At 36.1% G+C, this 23,688-nt stretch overlaps 3 protein-coding genes across 4 annotated transcripts; 1 reads left to right on the forward strand and 2 right to left on the reverse strand.

Moving 5' to 3' along the window:
- The first annotated feature begins 363 nt into the window (after positions 1–363).
- Positions 364–1,313, forward strand: LOC107810318 (uncharacterized). The gene is made up of 2 exons (XM_016635080.2): positions 364–736; positions 831–1,313. The coding sequence occupies exons 1-2, from the start codon at positions 483–485 to the stop codon at positions 1,042–1,044; spliced, it is 468 nt and encodes a 155-aa protein (XP_016490566.1). The 5' UTR covers positions 364–482; the 3' UTR covers positions 1,045–1,313.
- Positions 1,314–7,317: 6,004 nt separating this feature from the next.
- LOC107810316 (uncharacterized) lies at positions 7,318–10,790 on the reverse strand. 2 transcript variants are annotated; one of them, XM_016635077.2, is made up of 3 exons: positions 10,416–10,790; positions 10,187–10,292; positions 7,318–7,586 (listed from the first exon to the last, which is right to left on the reverse strand). In XM_016635077.2, exons 1-3 carry the CDS (start codon positions 10,584–10,586, stop codon positions 7,504–7,506), a joined length of 360 nt encoding a protein of 119 aa, XP_016490563.1. In that variant the 5' UTR covers positions 10,587–10,790; the 3' UTR covers positions 7,318–7,503. The 2 variants fall into 2 exon arrangements, with proteins under 2 accessions (XP_016490563.1, XP_075085556.1); XM_075229455.1 differs by having other exon boundaries at positions 10,182–10,292.
- A 1,491-nt stretch (positions 10,791–12,281) lies between these two features.
- LOC107810317 (uncharacterized) lies at positions 12,282–19,263 on the reverse strand. The gene is made up of 13 exons (XM_016635078.2): positions 18,178–19,263; positions 17,618–17,699; positions 17,040–17,228; positions 16,819–16,883; positions 16,577–16,736; positions 15,951–16,196; positions 15,714–15,830; positions 15,430–15,618; positions 15,265–15,349; positions 14,038–14,981; positions 13,442–13,949; positions 13,159–13,349; positions 12,282–13,071 (listed from the first exon to the last, which is right to left on the reverse strand). The coding sequence occupies exons 1-13, from the start codon at positions 19,221–19,223 to the stop codon at positions 12,580–12,582; spliced, it is 4,314 nt and encodes a 1,437-aa protein (XP_016490564.1). The 5' UTR covers positions 19,224–19,263; the 3' UTR covers positions 12,282–12,579.
- Positions 19,264–23,688: the final 4,425 nt, after the last annotated feature.

Consider the following 23,688-nt stretch of genomic DNA (forward strand, 5'->3'; position numbering starts at 1 on the left):
TTTTCAAACCAAATTTCACCCAAATTAGATTTTTAGAATAAATTTGGAAATATATGGTCAAACGCTAGCTATAAATCCGTGAAAATAATTTGGGGAAATACTATACAAAACGACAAAACAAGGGTAAAAGATTTTTTTAAAAAAAGAAATGGAAAATGGAAAATAGGAGATGAGAGTTAAGGTAGAGTCCAAAATAGGGATAACGTGGCATTCAACTAAGCATTACAAGTTTAGATCATTCGCTACGCTACTCGTCCTTTCTTACTGCCAATTTCTCTCTGCTGTAGCTGTAGGGATACCCCCACCCCCCCTTTTACCCACTCCCCTACAATTACAGTAATCTTCACCCCCTTCTTTTCAGCCAACTCCTATTTAGCAATATAAATCGTTGAAGCTTTTTAACACAAACAAAAAAATATATTTCCCCATAAAATTATCACTACACCGCCCTCCGCCTTACTCCGCCGTCAAAAGGCCATGAGATGGTGGGACTCAGTGTAGTACTCGAAGGTTATAGAGATATTAGTTGTACTGCTGCTACTGCTGCTGGTACTACTATAACTGCTTCTACTTGGCAGATTGTTAACAAAGCTAGTATGGTTATGAAACCTACTTCTCCGACCACTCCCTCTTCTCCTTTTTTCCGGCGTAAATCTACGGCGGCTTGTGGGTTTCTCGATTATTGCTTCCTTTGTAAGCAGAAACTCTTACATGGAAAAGATATCTACATGTACAAGTAAGCTATATATACTCTGCTCAAATATATATTCATCTCTAAATTAAAACTTTTATTATTTAGTGTTGTGATTATAACTAGTGGTATGATACAGGGGAGAATGGGCATTTTGTAGCGTGGAGTGCAGGTGCAAACAGATTTTTAAGGATGAAGAAGAGAGTTTTAGCACAAAGAAAAGGGATAATATGAAATCTCAAGCATCTAAATCTTGTACTTCTTCTTCTTCTTCTTCTTCTTCTTCAACGACGTCGTCTTCACGGAGTAGGAAAACGGCAGCGAGAAACCGACCAAATGGATTTGCATACTGAAAGAGAGGAGTTTACTGTCCGAGGAAAATTTTGCTGCTTTCCAGTTTTGTCCTCGCCACATTTTGTAATGACTATGCTATCCCTTTTTTTATTTTTTGGGTTTGTTTCTTGGTTTTTAATTTATTAGTAATATTAGGAGTATGAAAAATGAAAGCCAACAAACTGCTGCTAGTTTTCATATATCAGCCCATGGGTTGTGGTGTCCAATCGGCAGGTAACCAAATTGCATTAAATTTCAAATAATGATATTGAGAATCTTTCTTTTTAAAGGTTTGGGGTGGTGGGGACAGTTAGGGATATTTTGGGTACTTAATGGAAATAATTGGTAAATTATTCCCATTATATGGTACGGTAAATTCGAATTGTAACTCTATAGGCACTTGTCTTATCCTTTGATTTTTGTTTTCACCACTTGACTTAACTTGTCTGTTAAGACTGAAAAAGTGTCAATATTAAATAATCGAAGTTCTGAATATTTTGAGATTGTCATAGGATATGGTTAAGATATATTGGATAATTAATGAGAAAATATTGATAACCTTTCCCGTACTCGGATTGTAATCTCTTGGTCACTAAATTATTTTCACTAATTAAAGCATAAAGGTGAAAATTTGGAGTTAATAAGTAATAAGCTAAGAATATTTTGAGATCCTCATAGGATATGGTTAATACTTAAATATAGAGTTCATTCATGGGCGCACGTGTGGGGGCATGGAGCAGGGACTGAGCTAGCTCGGTTTGGCGGAACCCAGTTATTTTGGTCCAATCTATGTATTTATCTTAAAAAATTTATTGAATATGCGTAAATTATTAATTTAAAATTAAATAACTTGAAAGAATTAAAATCTTGAATTTATAAGTTTCAAATTCTGCTTTTATTTCTGCACGGATCACTAGATAACAATGAGATGCTCATTCGTTGTTTACTTTGCTAGTTTTGATGCGCATTTTAGTAGTTGCAAAAGTTTTATATACTATCAATATATATATATATTTTACATTGTCAGGTTACATGCAAGTCTCCATTAAAAATGAGATTTAAAATCTCATCCATTTACACAAAGAGCATTTACATACAACATACAACCTAATAGTGTAACAATTTTTTTTACATTAACGATATTCTATACAACTTAAACTTATTGTTAATTCCTTGAGCTGAAGGTGTATCGGAAATAGTTTTTTACCTTTTTAAGGTAGGGACAAGGTATGCGTATACGTTACTTTTCACAGATTTCACTTGTGGGATAACACTAGGTTTTCTGTTATTGTTGTTGTTAAACTCATTGTTAATTCATTTTAAAGAGGTAAGCGTAGTATGGGGCAGGAAAGAGTTAATATAAGAGGTTACTGAGATTGGAATTTGTGACATTTCATTTGGAATTAGTTGTAATATATTGAATATTAGAATGTCCGATTGGAATTGAAGAATCATATTCAAATTTGGAAAATTGTAATCGATAGGTTTTTTGGCCGATGCATACCTTATACTAGTATTTCGTTTTTTATTCCTTCGTTCAAAAGATTGGATGTGTGGACCAGCAAGTAATTGATTATGATTGGTTATCTAAGGCAAATGGAAAGGGATAGTAGGAACACAAGAACTCATTAATCTCTTCAATTTCGCTACTTTTTCTTATTTTAAAATTCACTCAAAATATGTGTACACATATAATTCTTTATAAGAACTGAGATTTGAAATCTTAAAATACGGATAAATATTATCTATCTGATAATGTAAATATTTTTTTATATTATCGGTGCTTATTAAATTAGTTAAATTCTTTTTATTTTTATCTTTATTATCTCATCATCTTGTGTATCTACTTTTGCTTTTCTTTTTATTCCCACGAAAGATCATATCGTTGTTAGTTGTTTAATTTATATGTATAGACCATTTTCCTTCTTAAAGGATGAAAATATCTTTTATTTCCCGTTAGATTGTGGTATAAATTGCAATTCCCTCCCCACTCCATTAGTCTACATCTAAATTTAAACCAGAGTTCTTTCTAATGCTGACTTTTAATTGCTTATTTCAAAAACTTAAAGAGGAGAAAGCGCAGATAATATAAAGAATAACTCTTGGATAACGAAATATACCAATTTCCTAGAAAATGACATTCTTTCATCTATAAAATTCAACACTGAGCTTTAACGGCTCATTATCAATCATGGTATGAATAAGATCTCTTCATTTCTCTGTTAATATATTTTACGTTGTACAAATTCAAATTAATCGGATCTCTAATGCGGATATTGGACACGATGGAAAACCAAAAAGAAATGCTTAGAACCTGAAAAGTCTATCCTTGTATCCACATTTTTCATTTTCATATAAGAAGTAGTGATAAATCTTAGTGCCACTTAAGAATATTACTCTATATTCTATCAAAGTTTATGCTTTTGGCTAAGCAAATGCCATTGAGAAAATAAGAGGAAAAGCAGTTCAAACAAAAAGACAAGAAAGATACATCACTGGTTTCTAGTAAGATAATTATTGATCAAATTGACTAGCTAGAGGATGTATGGCTTCAAACTGATCTTTTTTCCCCCATGTGATAATCTCATGTGAGATTCCTATTAAAATTGTTGTATGAAACAAAGCAAACTAAGCTCGTCTTCCGATAGAAAGCAAGAAGTTTTTCCACCTTTCCTTTCCCTCTCTACTCACAAGCATATTGACAATCAAATAGCAACAATAACAGTACGTCTTAATCCGGATAAAAAAAAAGCATAAAAGAGGAGTGTATACGGGTGAAATCGGGCTAACATACGCCCTGATTTCCCGGTGGGTCAAAAGAAGCAAGGATAATATGAATACATGAGATCGAGATCGAAGCTGAGAACTTCTTGTACCAAAGCGCGAACAGAGTGCTCGCCAGCGAACTTGATAAAACAACGTGCCCCGGACCCGGGGTGAGTTCTGAGACTCCGGGAAGCGCATGAACGATTGTGGGCAACAAATAGAGGGCCGTGATATTCGGAACCAACTGGATATCACAGTGCGAATCTCACTCAATGGCGGTTACAGATCAGTAATTAACGAGAAAGGAGGTTTTTTACCTTTTTTAGATTTGTACCAGGGGTGAAACTCTACTTCTATATAAAGGAAATTTTTTTTTTAATAACATATATTGTAACACGCAAACCAAAGCAATATAAGTCCTTTTTCTGCTTTCTAGCTATTGCAAAGTTCTTATTTCATTGTTGTTTTTCATACACAATTGGCTTCGAATTGAGGGTCCGGTCAAGGATAAAACTACTGTTCAGCTTAAATCCGAGCATGGCCTTAACGTTACAACTGGTTTGGCTATTCATTTTATCTTTAATTCGTTTATCTAACATTCTTGATTATTTGTGTTGAATCAATCCACATATCTTTAAAACCGCGTATAAATTCAATTGTTATCCGTTTTAAGGGTAAACAAAGAGAATTGTGACAGACTGATAAACTAACGGTCAACGTAAAACCAATCAATTTACTATGGATTTTGACTAATAGTCTCATAGAAAAAGGTATAACCAATCTCATTTATCCTTTGAATATTACCCCCTTTAATTAATTTTTACGATACAATTACTATAAGAAGAATCAAATAATTTTTTGTTCAAGTGTATGATTATTATGAAACTAATAATGACTTGTGTATTCATATTTCCAAACGCTGACTACATACTTCTTACATTTCTCTTTTTATTGTTGGCTAGATGCTATTGTAAAAAATAAATGAGAAGTTAACCAAAAGCTAATTACCAAAAATGAATGAAGTTAAACAAAAGCAATTTTCGTGCCAATAATCAAGCAAATAAACAAGATTTAAGAAGAATCTTTTTCTCTTTAGGTAGGCATTTTCGAAGAATCCAATTGATATAATTCCGTACTTTTGGTGGGAATCATTTGGGCCTTGAACTTTTTTGCCAGTTCGGAGTCTTTTTGCCCTTTGCCATTTTGGTCCGCACAGCTCTCCCCTTGGAAAGGGACGGTTTGGCCCATCTTTTGTCTTCTTTTTTTTCTCTACTTTACTTACAGCTGATGAGTAGTCATTTTATTTGTTTTTATTCCATTTGCTCTAATTTATGTGGCTTTTGACTCGAAACATAACTTAAGAAAAAAGAAAATTAAAATTTATAATGTTAAATATGTTATGATATTTTTATAGCACAATATTAAAGATTAAATAAAAAATTTAAAGTTAAATTATTTTCAAATATAAAAAAATATCATTCTTTTTTGGACGAACTAACAAGAAAGAATGCCACATAAAATGAAAACATAGGGAGTACCTTTTGTGAATATTTATTTCATTTTATCTGATTTTCTTCTTCTTTTCAGTCTCCATAAGAAACACATTATACAATTTAAATTAATATCTCAAGTTCAAGTCCTATCAAATAGTATCACATATAATCAGATTTTTGTTTTCAAACACATAGTCAGATAGAGAGTAGTTTTTTTTTTTTTTTTTAATCACAGAACTTACAACTTTTGCTTTCCCAAAAATTACCATTTTGTTTGAACTATTATTTACTTATAATAATCTTTTTGGAAGTAAAATCACCACAGTTTAACATTTCCCATAGGTGCCATTTGCCCTTTAAATCCTGCTGTCAAACAAAACCAATGTTATCACTGCAGCTATTTTTAGCTTTTCTAAGTTCTTTTCTTTGCTTTTCAATAGTAACATACTTGAAGCTAGAGGAAGAAATTCCTATTTTGTTAAATTCTTTCTAAAGCTAAGAAGTAAATTTTCTTCTTCAACTTATTTGTACCCAGTTAGAAAACACAGAGGCTAAAAAGATACAACTTGAATCGCAAAACGACAGAGTTCAAAAGTGATTGTTACAAACGAGGGTTGTGGTGGAATGATAAATACTCCTTCATCCTCAACCAGAAGTATCGGGTTCGAGTCCCTGGGTATGAAGTCACATTTGTTAGGGAGCACTTTACCTCCCAATTGGTGAAATGAAAAGGTTAAGTAGGCGTTTGGATATTATTTTGTTGAAGTTCGAAAAACAACAGAAGTATATGATTGTTTACCCGAAAAACGGATAGAGTTGAATTTATACGTAGTTCTAAGGGTACGCGGTATAACTTGACGTAAATCGTATAAGCGGAAATATCGAATATTGAACTATCAAAAATGAAAATACAAACAAGGCTCAAGGGAGGATGGTTTATGAGTAAGCAAGATGAAAATAGTGTATAAAGCTCAAAATGATAATCTCTCAATATGGAGCATATGCACAGTATCTGAGTTATGGTGTCTTAATGTCTTAATGCCCCCCTTACAGTGATAATAGTCATCCCTCTTATAGTGGGGGATCCTACTTTAGATATAATTAAATGAATGTTGCTCGAATAGACCTTCATTCTTCTCTTGTCATGTATGTAATGTGAAAAAAAAACTAAAAAGGAGGACGCACCCTATATTTATACCAAATCATATTAATTTATCATGATTAAGCAATGATTTAGTAATAAAACATATATAAAGACATGGCATCTTAGGTTATTGTAAACATGGAATGCGAGTAAGGTTTTTAGCCTGCTAAAATGTCAAGAGAGGGGCATATTCAAAGTATGGGGGTAGCCATCACACCAGTCCAATAATAGCGATTGAAAAAACCTTGGTGGATAACAGATAACTGCATCGCTTAAAAATTTTCTACTTGCGTTCTTTTTCAAAATTTAAGTTTTCAAATTCCTAATAATTAAAAGCCAAAATCACTTTATTTCCCATAAAAACAAACCGTACAATCTCAGGGACAATTCATGACCAAGAGCTCAAATTCAAGCCACATTGTACGAGTTGGAATCCTCAATTAGACCTCCCCTACTCCAGTCAAAATAAATGATTGACCAGAAAATACATTAACTTGGTTCTCATCCACCTTTGGATAAGATAATTCGCCGATTTATATGAGGACTGGGCAATTTTTTTTAACAAAGCGGATAGGGATATAAGTGCCATAAACAACCACCATTTCCAAATCAAGCCTTTCACCAGATATTAGAAGTTTTTCATTCTTCTCGCGAGATTGCCAAATGCTTTACCAAAGTGATGACCCTTCCCACTAGACAAAACCTTAATCATATGATCAAATACTACTCTTAAAAGTTCTAAGCCAATAGTTCTGTAACACAAAGTTTAAGAGTCTTACTGTGCTAAAAATCTTCAGCGCTTAGTCTGAAACTGACCACTGGCTTTTCTCGCCACTCAATAAACCCATAGTTTCTGTTTTGCCTCAAGTTATCAAGCATAAACGTACAACTTAAAGAACAATGTGATCAAGTTTAGAATTGTTTACACAAAGTAAATTCAGGAATATACAGGTACAAGAATTTTCCACCTAATAGTTGCAGCTTGGAATTATCAAAAGAATACGTGCAAAGGCAAAATATAGCATCATCATCCGCCGTAAGTCTAATTAGCTTCTCCATCTATATCAATACCAAGCTCAGCCAGATTTGAACAGAAGTACTGCTTTTGAATCCAAATAGAAGTAGACAAAGTGGTTTGTCTCATGAGTTACATAAGAGCCTACAAGACACAAAGCACAAATATCACCAGTGTAACTGCAAAATGAGCTGTAAATCAAGCTAGTCAATTATAATTAATCTTCTATGCAAACATATTTGCAGAAGAATAATGTGCAGCACAAGTTTCATCCTGCCAAACTCTATAACCTGTCAGCACTACAAAAAACAATGACACGGCAAAGCAGCAAACCGGTGACTCTCTTACCTTCTTTTGAATGACTTCGCCAACCTTTATCACAGCAAAATTTGTGAGTTGCAACACTTAAGTCATTTTCTATAGTATGACCAACGAGCGCTATAAGCACTATCTATCATCCTCCACTCGATCATAACACCGAATGAAAAAATTGAGGTTAATTAATTCAAAATAAAAGCTAGACAGACCAAAGAGATCTTGGCAACAGGTTGGTGTTATTACTGCATAATTTCACTGTAAAACACTAGAGACCTGGCAGAACTTTTTTCATCGCCATCAACTTACGGAATAACAGGTATATACATTCTTAAAGTTCAGCTGTCTTGAACTTCACACGAATGAGTGTTAAACTGTCTAGCAGAACCTGACATGGGACCAACTAAACCACTAAACCTGAAACTGTAAAAGGGATGCCGACAAACATTACAAAGGTATTGCTTTACAGAGTCCAACAAGTATGACAGATAGAAGGCATCTGGTAGGTTGAAATATCTTTGATATACCAACAACACCTTACTCAAATTTGTCCAGTTAGTGACCATAGTTGAACTTCGGTCTACTCAAAGACAGAGAAAATACAGTGTTCTTGTTTTCGCAATTGAATACTCACTTTGGTCATTCCAGATAATATCGACATTCATAAAAAGAGAAGTTCTATCAGTTAAACATAAGACGCCTTGATAGAGATCAAATTTCTACTTTCTACATCTTAGATCTTAAAGGCATTTCCACGTTCATTTCTTCTTTCAAGCCCAAATCTCTAAGAAAATCATTTCCAAACAGTCCAAGTAATATAGAAGGTTGGCCTTTTCTAGCTTTTGCTGAATGTTACTTGTCACTCGCAAACTCCTATGAACTAGGGCCACTGTCTCATTGCAACTAGCATTGACCAAACGACGCAGGAAAGAAAAGTGATTGTCTGGTTATCAAGGGGAAAAAATATGATATCCGCTACAAGTCAACAAAGAATACTGTTCTTATTATTTTATTTTTTAAATTTTCTTTTTGATAACCAACAAAGAATACTCTTTAACTGCAGATTTTCCACTCTAAACAAGCAAGTACAATTTACAGACTGGGAGGCACAGATGCTTTAGAAAGGTCACAAGAAACAGTCAAATTTAGGTTAAAAATCATTATCTTAGCACTTACCAAACTGACGACTCTGTCAAACCAGCAGAGATCAATAAATGAAAGAAGCAACTAATTAGTTTGTACAATTGTAAATATATTCAAATTTTACACTGAGGCTTCAAAACCATTGGCCTAGTGTACACATAGTTGCAAATCTGCTGTTTTTTCGATGAGTATTCTTCAAAAAACAGAAGGGAAACACAAAGCCATGACACATTCCATATGCTACTCACAAGTACAGAACTGAATGAGATACTTGTTTAGACACATCCAACTAATCGCCGCTGCATCATCCACCATTTGAGCTTCTTTGAAGAGCATACAAAAAGGTAAATGGCTTACATATTACCGCATTATCATTAATGCTCATTCTCGCAAGACCATTGCTAATCACAAGGTATATTCATTATATAAAGATCAAACAAACACTAGAACAATTTCATGAAAAGGGTCCTTCAGTCGCACTTTTTCAAGTAACTACAAATCCATGATGTTGTTTCTCACTTTTAGTATACAATATTTCTTATGATGATGGTGGTTGGGCCAGCTTGCGCGCACATCAACTATTCCACCGGGTAGTTACTATCTCCCACCAACACAGGTACCAGGTAACTCTCCCAACCAAGTTTTAAGTAGATGAGAAGAAAATCACCTAATGATTTATTGCCTCTGCTGAAATTTGAACTTGAAACCTCATGGTACTTACAAATTTATATTATTAGAGATTAGTCATTAGAGATTATGACCTTTTATGGATAGGATCAACACCAAAGAGAAGACAATACCCCCCTCCCTTCTAACTCCCTAGATAAGCTTTTCAACATGACCTTGAAAAGATCACCTAATACAGGAAGATCAGATCCATCCACCAATCAATTTTTTTACAAGGGTGGATATTTTAACCAGCTTGCGCGACAGCTCAAATTTAGTCTGGTAACTGCTACCTCCTACCAGCATAGGTACCAAATAACTCTATCCGTACAAGGCTTAGAACTCGCCTAGTGACGCCTCTTACGATCCATCCACAAATCATTGAACATGCATAAGTAATTATTTTTGGCGAAACTCGAGACAAGGCTTTGTGAGGTGCTAGATCCACATCATTTCGGATATATATTGCATACATCCCATCAGATCACGGAAATACTACAAATTAAGTTTCAGTTGTCATACCATATAATTTTCCTATCAGCTAATTCTAGTAACAATGAAAGTTGATATCTTCTATAAAAGCTGCATTAAGTAAATCATGTAAAACCTCCGAACCTTACCGAAGTTTTTGCCGACAATGCAATGCCAAGTAGGACCGTACTTCTTATCAAACTCCTTCTTAATCTGTTCAGCGACATCTTTCTCTACATTATACTTCTCAAATGCCTAATCACATAAACAAACAAGCACAAAAAAAACGCATAAATTCATAGAACTATAACAGTAAATTCGGAGTAGAATACGAGAGAAAATAATCAAACGCATAAGTGCTTGTAATCGAATATATACAGCAATAGCAATGTCGACGGCCTCCTTTTGAACATCAGGTTTCATATCGGCACTTTTGATTGTGATTTTTTTGCCGATAGGAGACGGAACGGAACCTGAGGAGCTTCTCCGATCATCGGAGGTAGGCTTTGCCACCGGAGCTCCTCCGGTCCTTTTCGCGTCTTCACTCATGCCTTCAAAATCCTTCGCCGGAACTGTAGAACAGCTCCTCTCCGGTGGCCGGTGATAAAAGGAATGAATGAGTATGAGAGAGAAAGAGTTGAGAGGGGGTGGGGTGGGGGTGGGTGATGTGTGTATGTGGTGTTTCTGATTTCCAAGAGATTGTCCTTTCTCCTTTGCTTTACGCGACAGGGAAAAATGTTACGAGTTGGTAAAAAGCGGGAGTGTGGGAGAACGAATTTAACTTATTACTGTCACACTGCTCTATTGTCGTCCACTTCCTTTTTCTTTTGTTTTTCTTCAAATAATCATATGATATTTGAATTTTCATTACTGAATTTATTTAAATTCAGATCGTATAAGATACATTAAAGAGTGGATTTTTTTTATTTTCTACCATAAATTATTACTCCCTCCATTTTAATTTATGTGAATATATTTCCTTTTTAGTCCGTGCCAAAAAGAATAATTTTTTTTCTTATTTAGAAATAATTTACCTTTATGGAATGATTTATAGCCACACAAAATATATGTGCCTCATTTTATACCACAAGTTCAAAAGTATTCTTTTTTTTCTTAAATTTGGTGTCCAATTAAATATGTTCACATAAATTAAAACGGATGGAGTATTAAAATTGAAACTCAAGACATCGGATCTAAGGTTAAGAAAACTTTCTCCATCCTACTACACTTTTCGATGGTCCCAAAAAAGAAAGACCGATTTACATGTATTTAATTTCCTGAGAATTCAAAGTTGATTTCCATTTACTTGTATAAAAATATTACAAATCACAAATCTCATAGTTAAAATTTAGGACCCGCTTGCCATAGATTTTGGCTTTTTTTTCAAAAATATTTTTAAAATATTGTCATGAAATACGATCAGTTTTTAAAAAAAATCTAAAAATATTTTTAAGTTCACAAAAACTAGTTTAGTGCAGTTTTGGGTGAAATTTTTTCTTCCACTCACAAAACTTTAACTTCTTTTTCAAATAAAATGCATATGCAAACACAACTTCAACTTTCATGTATTATTTTTTAGTTAATTTTAAAAAAAGAAAATTCAAGTTCTAACCAAATTTATGTCTAAACGCTAGCTCAAAAAGTATAGGGAGAAATGGTAGTATAACTTAACCGACTCTTTACATGGAACTAATGTTATCCTTTTTTCTTTAATGAATACATCATTTTTAAATTTCACTCGAGTGGGGTCACCTGCTTCTTTTTCTTTTTCTTTTTCTTTTTCTTTTTTCTTTTTCATATGTTAAGCAGCTCTTTGTATTCGAAGAGAATAATGTATGTTTGATATATAAAAATAACTTATTGTTTAAAAATCATATTAGATCTCCTCTGGTGAAGCAAGTACTAGTAGTAATTTTGCCCGTTTTCTCTCCATTTCATATCATGATTGTATTTTCAAAAATAAAATACAGACCGTCAGAGTTTGTTGGGAAAAAAAGGGTATTTTAAGAGAGGTATCCAAGATTTGATTCAATCAGGCTGAATCAATAATTCTTATAGGAATTTAAGAAACGATTTTAAAACAGAATAGAATATACAACTTCAAATTCTTATAGGAATTTAAGAAACAATTTTAAAACAGACAAAAGAATGTTCACATTAGGACTCAATAATTCTTGTTGCAACATAACTATCACTTCAAGGATCACACCTTCCCGTAGGAATATGTTAGTTGCATGGTCACTATTTATCAAAATAATATAGAATTTGTTCCTTTTCTTCTTTTAGATCCTTTGGCATAAAAATTTAAACTTCCCATGCACAAAAAGTAAAACTATGCGGATATACACAATCAAATACATTTTTCTTCACCTCAATTACAAAGAAATTTCCTAAAAGCTGCTAGAAAATGGAGTTAGAAACTGGACTGCTGGCTGCCATCTTTCAAAGACGTGAAAAACTTCAAACTGTTTCTTCATATTTACATGAATCCTAGTTTCCAGACAACAGCTCACAGCTTTAAAATTTGACAATTCTGCCTCTTTTATGCTTCTTCATCCGAGTCCTCAACAACCCTCGTCATTTTTGCTCTCTTTGCCTTAGGAAGATCAGCTTCAGCTTCATTTTCGGACTCAGAAGCCTCTACTGCTGGTGGACTATTGTATGCAGCCATTAATGCATCTTCCACTTCATTTCCTTCATCATCATCTTCAGCTCCAACCACTGATTCGTCTTCTGCTCCATTTCCTTCTTCATCACGAGGGTCTTCTTCATTCTCACCTCGTGCTGCATCATTATCTTCTGCATCTTGGCTTCCAGCACCTTCCTCTACGGAAAAACTTTGTGGCTCTATTATCTTGAAGTCCCTGGAGGTGCTTCGTTTTGCATGCCTCAGCAAATTTATTTTTGTAGCCTTGCTAATTTGTATGAGATATTTCTCATAATCTTCTATTTGGTAAATCAAGTCGGGGATGCATCTGTTCTCCCTTTTGATTTTATTGACGAGTGCTTTAGATTTCGTGCTCTCCAGTTGTTTCTACAAGTCAAGCAGGTAGAATAAACAAAACCATTTCAACAAAAGAAGTGAAGCTTTAGCTTAAACAAGAGTTTCCAAAGCCTTTACCTTTTGCATCACTACCATAAAATTGTAGAGTGGAGCTGTTAGCTGGCTACAAGTTACTTCCACAAGCTTTTGATACTTGAGGCTTGGTAAAGGTTGTTTCACACCTTTGGAAGCAATTAGAAGCTTTGACATTTGGGCTAAGTTCTTGTAAAACCTTGCAGCTAACTTCACCAACTGCTCTGCCTGAGGATCTGCTATTTGTGTTGGTGTTAAATGATTGGAAACATGATAAAAAATAGTAGATTAATTAATAACAAGAATATCTAGATTCTTTTTAACATACCCTTAAGGTCCATCATCACAAAAGAAGATAACACCTTTACAACTGCTTCTGCTCTTGAATAAACAATCTCTTCCAGCGCCAATCCTGGATCTCTTTCACCATTCTGATTAACTAAAACAGCTCTTGTATTTGCAACAGAATATATCTTCAATTTCCTTATGACCCATTCAGTGTCGAGAATAACTGATTCAACTAAGTGCAGTATTAGTGAAGCTACTGCAGCACTGGTTGATTTGTTTATAACTGAATACGCGTCCAATGTCACTTGTGAATCAAACTTCTCTGATTCTGATCCCACCACTTTCAGAAGCTCTGCAGCCATGTCTTCAGCAATAATTAAGTCACTTGGTGGTGATGTCAACAACATAGCAATAGATACAATACTTTTAGCAGCCTTGGGATTTGATATTTTACTGGTCTTGCAGATGCATTTAGCCCAATTACCAACAAGATTCCTTTGCTCCTCTGGCAGTTTATTGCTAATTAACATGATAATATCACAAAGAACCTGGCAGCAAACATAACATAGATGCTATTAAATAGTATAAAGAACTAGGCTATACATCACGCAAAAACTCCCAATCATACGCATTTACCTCAACTTCACGGAAGAAAGAACGTGCAAGAAGCATAGAAATCAGTGGCCTTATACTGTTTTTGATGAATAATTCTTCACTTGTATATTTGTAAAGAATGTCATCAGCTTTTTCACATTCGGTATCAATATCGCCATCCATAGCATTGCCCACTTCATCCCCAGGACCAGAAACTGCAGCCAGGTCATCTATCAGAACAGAATAATCCAACTCATGCAAGATTAATGCCAGCAATTCTTTCAAGGAAAGAAGTGCCGAATGGATATATTCCTTCCTGTCATCAAGATCTTTCTTCACATTAGCATCTTTTTTCCTACTATCTGTCATAGATTTTGGTTCAGAGAGGAGCCACCAAATCATTTTCAGCAAAGGGGAGCCCAACTGCTTGATCTCCCCATAGATCAACATTTTTAGAGGATCTTGCTGTCGCACAACAGAGGATGCTTTTAGCTGACGGAGGCAAAGGTTAAGAGTAAACGAAAGAATTTTATAATACTGAGTTGGTGCCTTTCCAGATGATAATTGGCTATGCTTTTGAGAGGCCACATTGTTGTTAAAGCCATCATATCTCCATGATTCTATAGTGTTTTGCAACAGCTGATAGATAATTGAAGTTGCTAAGAGAGGAATTCGTTCATGACATAATTTACTGCCACTAAATTCAAGCTCTTCTGAAGTAGTGCTTGCAGTAGGCCGTATAAAACCTCTTTGAGTTGAACCACCACCCTGTCTACATATATTTCGGTCCAGAGATTCAAAAATACCAATGAAGTCAAACAGCTCTTTTTCCAACTCAAACTTTTTCACATCAGTTGTTTTTCCAAACTCAGTCCCTACTACATTCAACATCACCTCAATGATTCCTAATAAAATTGAAGAACAGCATCTCCGTTTTTCCTCTTCTAAAGGAGTAGAGCCTGTATCCTGATTTTTGCCAAGTAAGCCTGATTTAACATGCAAATAACAATATCAAACAATCATTAGCTTCACTAAACAACTAGCAACGAATTTTCTGCAGTGCAAGGAAGTTAAAAATAGCTGTAACTCAATAGCAAGAAACATAATCAGAGTCAACAACACTAATTTTGGTGTGGAGTAAGAAAAATGGTCAACTAATACTGTTTGGTGTTCAACATAAGCTGCTTAGGTCAAGAAATATCAACAATAGCAAAATTAACTGCCCTCAAGTTGAACTTTATTCAACCTGAACTCAACAGTTTCTCGCACCTTCCATATCTGCATTTCTTAGGAAGTCCCGAATCTTTGATAACGCATTGGACAGTGACTCTTTGGACCACGCTTTTCCAGGCTGCTGCAATTTTATCAAATGCCAAAATAGTAGGTAACAAGCTTTGAATCAGTGGGGATATCTTGCCTATTTAACTAGAATACCTCATTTTCTTGTGTCAGAGAGAAGCCAAAGCAAGTCCATGAATCTGAAGGATGGTCAGTTTTCCCATGTGGCTGAAGAAGAAGCATCCAGGAGATACAGGAGAGAAGGCAGTCTAGTGGCTCTTGAATATACACTTTCCCACTCTCTGAATTAGTACATTGGTTAATATCCAGTAGAACATCTGCATCCTGAAACAAACAACCATGCATCAAGAGGTAAGGCAAAATCATAGGCAGGTAATATCACAAGAAAGTCAGATTAACAGTTAGAGAACTATCCATACCTCTCTGTAAAATCGCAAGAAATGGGGGAAGAGAAAATCAAAAACAGCTCCAGAAGTTAAAGGATCCACCAAAACAAGCTTAAGAAGTCCATGATATAGAATCTCTCTGACCTTTGCCTAAAAAGGAACATTTTTCCATGAGTACTATTTTCACCCCTTAAGCAGAAAGCTCATTGTCAAGATGTTCATGGGAGAAAACCAAGAAAAGACAAGGAGAGAAAAATATGTAAGTGCTACCTGCTGATAAAGGCACCTCTGCAACAAACCATTTAGCTCCTGGAAAAGACTAGATCCAAGTGCACGGTAAACTTCAGCTTGCTGGCTGCTACTCGCTTGACTGCTTGAGTCTTGACACGAAAATGGTCCATCTTTCTTTGATTGTTTTTCAGCCAATATCAAATTGACAATTGAACTTGTTGCAGCAAGACGAATCGAGTCTTCTCGTCTAAACATTGCCTTACGCAAGACCAAGATGGTATAATCCTGCACCATTGACAAGATAGGATAAATAACAAAGGAACAAAGAAGAAATAGAAAAGGATGTAGATTTTAACCTCAAAGTTGTGATTCCAATGAAGAATGTGCAGTTAACTATTCACCACGGCAAGAGAAGAGAGAGAGAGAGTGCTGATTGAATTAGGAAGCAAATTTGACATGTTTCATTCTATAGTTCGTTGAAAGAAGATAGTAAACAGCTTCATTAAGCTTCTTAACTGATTCAGAATCCTTCTCAACAGAAACGATTAATTTATTTTTGCTATTGTACATCTGTGATATCCTTAAGTTCCAGTACACTATTTAAGTTTTTCAATATCTGAATACATAATCGACAATAGAAGAAACAGTAAGATATCAATGAGTACCTGAAGATCACGGCTTGATCTGATTAGAGGCAAAAGGGCAGCAACAAGATGAGAGGAGACCTTTTCATTCATGAATGTGAAATAATCCAACAGTTCCTTCAGATGTGAAATGTGCTCCAACATTGGGTATGGATAAGTACAGATAAGACAACCAAGCAGTCTATCAAGGACAAATAAATTGATTATTGGTAAACACTACCAAAAAGTGTGGACCAAAATCCTTAGCTAAGACTTGCAATCACCTTATTACAGGAAAGCTTTGTTCAGGCTTCAAAGAGAGGATACGTAATTTGCATTGCTCTATTATCTGCAAGAAATCAGCAAGTGAAAGTAATTATAAGTTGCAGCGTCCTGTCCTTGTACCTTAGAATTTAGATATAAGAAGATCTACTAACAGAATCAAGAACGAGACTTTTTGGAAAATGATGCCAAGGTTGGATGAACATAGACCTTTCATACTGACCTCATTTCTTGCCATATCATGAACCTCAAATAGACTCTTGAGAACCTGAGTACCTAGCTCGTCAGGACCTATCATATCATCAGACTTTTCATATTTTTTAGTTCCTTCTTCGATTCCTTCAAGCAACACAAATCCAAGTTGTACGGTACTTGGCACCACGTGTTCTCTTCCGCAGTTGCTCTCACTAACCTACGGATAAAGAAAAAAGACATAATAAACCCATGACTCACTGAGAGGACCAGAGATCGAAATATGTAGCCAATGATACATGTTTCATCATCTTCAGTCTGTTCACAGCTATAAACTCCAGCAAATAAATGTTGGGCATCTCTTGAAAAAAGGCTGCCAAGTTTATAGCGCTAACAATGAACTGTATCTTATGTGTTATCATCTTCTTGCATACCAAAGAAATCATGCAGTCTTCCTTCTCATATTTTATTCTGATCAGGAATGTATGTATGATTGCTCAATGCATTGTGGAAGAACCTCTGAGCAATCTCCTCTCGCAGATCACAAAGGCATGCAGAGGAATAATGATGTAATTAGATGCATGAGGTAAAAAGTCGAAAGGAACTTACAGCTCTTAGCACAGCCTTCTCCATGTTTCTGGCAGTATGCAAATAGTGTTCCTTCAAGTCAGATGATAGCCATTTACAGCTCCTGAAATGCAACAACATTACTATGGAACACGGCAGTAGTGTCGATAACAGTTTAGAGAATTAATGATGGCGTTAGGGGTACCATTCTTTTTAGCAAATATGATATCAATGATCATGGCAAAGGTCTTACAGTTTAGAAACAGTTACACTTTTATGGAAAGCTTCTCATACATTCTAGGGATGGATCGGAATCGGGCTTATACTTGTACAAACAAATAATCCCTCATCCAAAAGATGACATAGTACAAAGTATGTGGTAAAATGATATAATTTTTGGTCTCTATTCAGACATTGATTCCATAATTTGCCTAAAATAAATGAACATATTTAGATTATATCACATTTTTAATTACAAATATTTACGTCTTTGAAAAATTACTGTCAACAAAAAAGCTGTTTATATAGTAGTAATTAATATCATATAAATTGGAAAACAGTATTACATCCACATAGTCATCAGAACTTAATGCAAAAAGCACCTGGCAAATTTCAAGTCTTTATACGCAGCAAACAGTGATGTTTTCAGAACCGCAATGGAGCTGTCAGCGAGCCTCTTAACTCTAGCAACTGACAACAATATTGCAACAGTAAAATGATTAAACACCCGATAATCGGACCTCACTAACCCTAACACCTCTTGTCCTAAAGAAGGATCCTGCTTAACAGCAAAATTCACATGAAGCAACACAGTCCCTTCAACTTGCCTCATTATTGAACCACCTGACTTCACCCCACCAAAATACATCACAATCCCTTCGACGACTTCCTTCTTACCAAAACCCTTTGATCCCAATATCAACAATTGATACACCAACCCGGGCAAATCCTGCAAGTCCACGTTCCTCATTCCACTAAACACCCGCTCCAAAAATTCCCTCCTCTTCCCCTTCTCAATGAAATTCAAATCCTTCACAATTTCTACCAATTTTAACAACAAAACCTTACTCCAATCACAGCTAAGAATTTTATCAAACACCTTATCGACATATTCCAAAGGCTTATCAACATCATTTGAAAACCTAATCAGCTCTATACATTTAGCAAGTATAGTTAATACATGAGTATCCTCAGAATCAATAATCTGAGGTAAATAAGATATAATCAAATCTACTATTGTCGTTAATTCATGGACTTGGACTGTTTCGATATGGGACACGAAAAGTTGGAAAATGGAGAGAGAGGATTTATCGTGGAGGATTTTATGGGAAGTGAAAAGGGAAATATAGGAAGAAAGAAGAAGAGGGACGAGTGGGGAAAGTGAAGCGTGGAGTTGTGTAAGGGAGAGGAGAGCTGAGAGGTATTCGGAGACAGCGAGTGAGGGGTTCGGAGAAGAGGCGCGTGAGTGGAGATAGGATACAAGGGTCTGGTGAGAGTCATCGGAGAGGAGAAATTGGGGGAGTGGAGTGGAGGATTGGGGGTGATATAGTTGAGCTAATTGAACTATGTCTACGTCGGTCAATGATGGTGGCGGTGGTGGTTGATGGTGGCGGACGGCGGAGGGGTTTTTGGTTGCGGCGGAGGTCATGGCGGTTGCATATGCGTGCGTTGGAAGTTAGTGGTAGTGGGAAAAAACGAAGGCTTATATTGGTTCGTTTTGCGCGGGAAATTGAAAATGCGCGAAAACACCAGATAATGAGATTTTTTATTCTCTTCGGTGCTTGAATAATAATAAAAAAATAGGAATACTCTTCAATCAATTTTACATTACAAGTGTACTTACTAGTTACTCCTTCAGTTTTATTATTTTTTTGAGGTTTTAGGCTTTCTTGACCTTTTACAATATTAAATTTAAAAAAATATCTTTTTTAAATCTTTTATGTGTAAATGAAAAATCTCTTATGTGTAAAAGTAAATCTCTCATGTGTAAAAAAAAAAGAGGTAGGATCATAAAACTAAATTTATTTTTGTAAAAGGCCAAAAAACCAATTGACCCACTATGTAATGTATTTGATTGATACGAACTTTCAGGAAAAAATTTTAAGAATACAATAAAAAGTTTAAAATTATATTATTTTTAAATATACAAATATGTTGTATTTTTTAATAACCTAAAATTAAAGAAGTGTCATTCGAAATAAAACAGATGGAGTATTATTTAAGAAATTAAATAATATTTTATTACAACTTTGTGTACATTTTTAAATATCTATAATTATAAAAATTTGAAGTTAAGTTTAGCTTTTTAAATAGATAAATGTTATTTCATTAAACAATATTGAATCAACATTCACATATAAAATTAGATGTTTTGACGCATACGCTCCAAATGCTATATGGCTTTCCTTTTAGATATATGTTGAGGGAGCAGTATATATTCCTTTTATTTTCTTCTTTTGCTTTGGGGGTGAGAACTACTCCACTTAACTAAGTTATTAAACGAAATAAATTACATTTTAGTGATGATGGAATGAGATTGATTATCTTTCGCTTTAGTCTAAGAATTCAAGAGATAATATGGCCCGTATGTATAAAATAAAGTTTCTTCGTGTAGCTGCATATGCCCCTATGCGAATGAGAGTATAGATTAAGCAGGCATTTGAACATAACGTGAGATTTGGAAAAAAAAGTAATTTTTTTATGTTAGTTGAAAAAAGGTATTTAAAAATTAAAATTGTATTTGGACATGTATTTCACTTGAAAAAATATCACATTTTTGTGAGAGAAAAATATTATTTACTTGAAAAAAGAGGTAAACTCACTTTTCAAATTTGAAACTTATCTTCAAATTTTTGAAACTCATCTCCAAAATTCAGGTTTAACCCAAAAATTAGATCTAGGTTTTTATACAATTAGATTTATAGAAAAAGAGGGTTAATCAAAGTCATTATTAATATTCAATAGCAGATTTAATGCTTTTATGGCGAATATTTAATATGAGCTATTAGTTAAGAATATCTAGGATAATAATGGAGCAATAATGGCTTTAAAAAGTGAAACATAGCAATAAATGATAATAAATGGCTTTTAAGAAACAAATGGGACAAAGTTCACCCGGCAAGGGTGAGATTTTTCACTGAGCTTTCTGACAATGATGGATGATGGTAAGCGGTTGAATATTCCGATTCTTCTTGGTTCGGGATAAAAGGATAAAGGAGAAAAAGTGCAAAGTTAGGCTTTGTATGTATTCAATAAAGCGAGAATCTTCACAGAGAATGTCAATGATGTTCTTTACAAAAATATTTCCCCCTTTCTGGAACATCTCTTCTTATTTATAAGAGTACATGGGCCAAAAAACCCTATATAGTATAATAGAAAGGAATATTCACTAGAATATTCTCTAGGAAATCTAAATCTTTAAACTAGTCGTTACTGCGCGCCGAGAATGAGTGCTCATCCTCGTTCTCTTCTTCTATTAAGCCACCTCGACCTCGACGACAATATGCCTTCTTCACATAACCTCGACCTTTTGGGGTCAGGTTGATACGTCATAACGTCGACACATCACAGCCTTCAACGACTTTATCTCTGTTGACCAGGTCAAAGGCATGACATAAAGTTTTTCGCCCATACAGTTAGTCCCTCCGCTTGTCGAGGTCGTCCTCGTGGACGGACTTTATAAGTGGATAATAGCGGTCGTGGTCGTCATAAGAGGCGGATGATGTGGCACTTTGAGAGTCACATATTTCGAACTTTTAATCTTCCCGGGTGACCTTTAGAGAGAGTCTGACATGGATGGGATGTGACGTCATGACGTCATTCGTCATGATGATATATGTTCCTTATATATCGCATCAAAACACGCGCGACTTTTGGATTGGTTCTGCCATTTCGATTTCGGCTGCTATTATGACAAGATGCTTCAATTTCAAGGTTCCTCTGTATAAAGAGGGGGATGATAACCATTATTTGAGTTTTACCGTCATTGCTGCGGTTAGAATTGCCTTTGCTTTCTTTGAATTTTCTTCTTTAGCTCATCATTCTCTAACTTTCACTCCCATTTTCTCAACTCTTTTCCTCCCTAACATTCTTCAAACTTTACAATCATATTTGACTTACCTTCTGATACTTGTGGTGGAGAGGTTTCTGGTGTGAATGAGGATATTCTGGCTACCTCATTGGTAGTTATGGCCTCCGTTTGTAGGGGAGATACCATTTTCACTGTTGAAGCGGAGGCTCTTCCATCAGTGGAAGAAATTATTCCCCGCAACCCCGACGCGAAACTGGATTTGCAACGGCAGCCGGAGGCGGTGGCTGAGGTTTTATGATCCTCTCTGACGGCCAAATATTTAGAGGAATTCAAGGCTAAATATGGCTTTCCTAATCAAGTGGAGCTCGTACCCGTCGGTGATGATAAAGTGTACACTCACCGCCTAGGGTAATGTACTCTTTTTGCCTACCCTTTCACTGTAGGCTATTCGTTTCCTCTTCCCCCTTTGGTGAAAGAATTTTGCCGTTATTACTGGGTCTGCTCGCGCCCTTGGTCGACAAATTGATCAAGATGTTGTCCAAGTTTGCCGAGATGGTTAATTTTGAGATCACTCTGCGATACTTGGCGCACATGTTCATGCCCAACTTCTATCGGGGCACGATGTTGAACATTCGGCATCGTGGAAGCAAGTCCCTGGTCATTAGAATGGAAGACAAGGGTAGTCGGTAGTTCTACTTGACTTCTTTTTGTCAATACTAAGGCCGTCATAGCCGATATCGTTGATTTTCCTAAAGCTTGGAACCGTACCCGTACGTCTTCATACTTACCTTTGCCCTTTCACTTAGTCTTGTATTTTGAGTTTGTGAGTTAACCCTTCTCGTTTTGCAACTACTGATTGACCTCTTCAGTTGGCGACACACCTCGCCGACTGGGTTAGTCAAGTCTTCCTTGCACTACATGGATCTGCGATTGGTCAAGCTTTTGGCAAAAATTCAAGCTGACTCCTCCTACTAAAGGTAACGTCGTTCTTTGGATGGTGTTGTATTTGTACTCGCCCATTTTATTGTGCTCATCTTTGTATTTCTTTCTAGGCCCCGCCAAGGAGGTCGCTAAAAGGAACCTGGCGTCGACGCCTTTTTTAAGAGAAAGAGGGGTGTCGCTTCCTCTACTCCTGCCCCTAGTTCAACCTCTACGCCTGTTCTTCCCTTGGCTCCTCCCTACATTGAAGATAAGGAAGTTGATTCGCGCTACGCGGACTTGTGGCCCAGGAAGAGGAAAGACGTAGATGGGGGAGACGGTGTATAGGTGGCGGTTGATTTGTCAGAAATCTCTCCCGAGGTCGTGGTGCAAGGCACCATGGCGACGCGGGCTGAGGGAGATATAGAGGCAGCCTCATAGGTTCCTAGCTTGGAGGAATTTGATGTTGCTGCTTCCCTTCATCTTGAAGAGGATGAGGCAACCGTGAATGCTTCAAACGATGGTCATGCAAGTTCCCGGGTGTGGGAAGGCTTTGTATTCTGGACTAGTTTGGTAAGCTTCCCCCGCCGACATGAGAAAAGACAAGATGCCCGCTGAACAGGATAAGGAGCGAGCCGAGCTTATCAACGATGAATCCGATTCTGACCTCGACTCTGAAGATCATGAGATGATTGACAGTGGGATAACTCAGATCGAAGTCAGGGTGGAGGGAGGATTGAGGACTATCACGATCCCAGTGAGTCACGGCATGCTTAAGAACACTGAGGATGTGATTCAGGCCTTTGGCCCCTTCTGCACTAATTCCGAGCATAGGACTCTTGGGCAACTGAGTGATAGTACCCTTTCCAAGAGCATCACCGGCCTCTCTCTCAGGGTAAATCGTTTCCATCCTCTTTCTTTTTCTCCCTTTCTTTTTGCTTTGATTTGCTTCTAGATCTCACCTTGCTTACTCTTCTATTTTTTCGTGCAAACGGTTATCCTGGAGATTGAGAGTGTGCAGAGAGTGAGGAGGCGGAAGAAGATCTACCAAAAAATACGGTCGAAGTATGAGGAGTATTGGGGGTGGTATAAGGAGGCCGAGAAGCGGCTTCGTGGGGAGGGTGATGTGCCCGCCCTGAGGGAGGAGCTGAAAAAGAAGGATGAA

Source organism: Nicotiana tabacum, chromosome 14, assembly GCF_000715075.1.
Source record: "Nicotiana tabacum cultivar K326 chromosome 14, ASM71507v2, whole genome shotgun sequence".
NCBI classification, from domain to species: Eukaryota; Viridiplantae; Streptophyta; class Magnoliopsida; order Solanales; family Solanaceae; genus Nicotiana; species Nicotiana tabacum.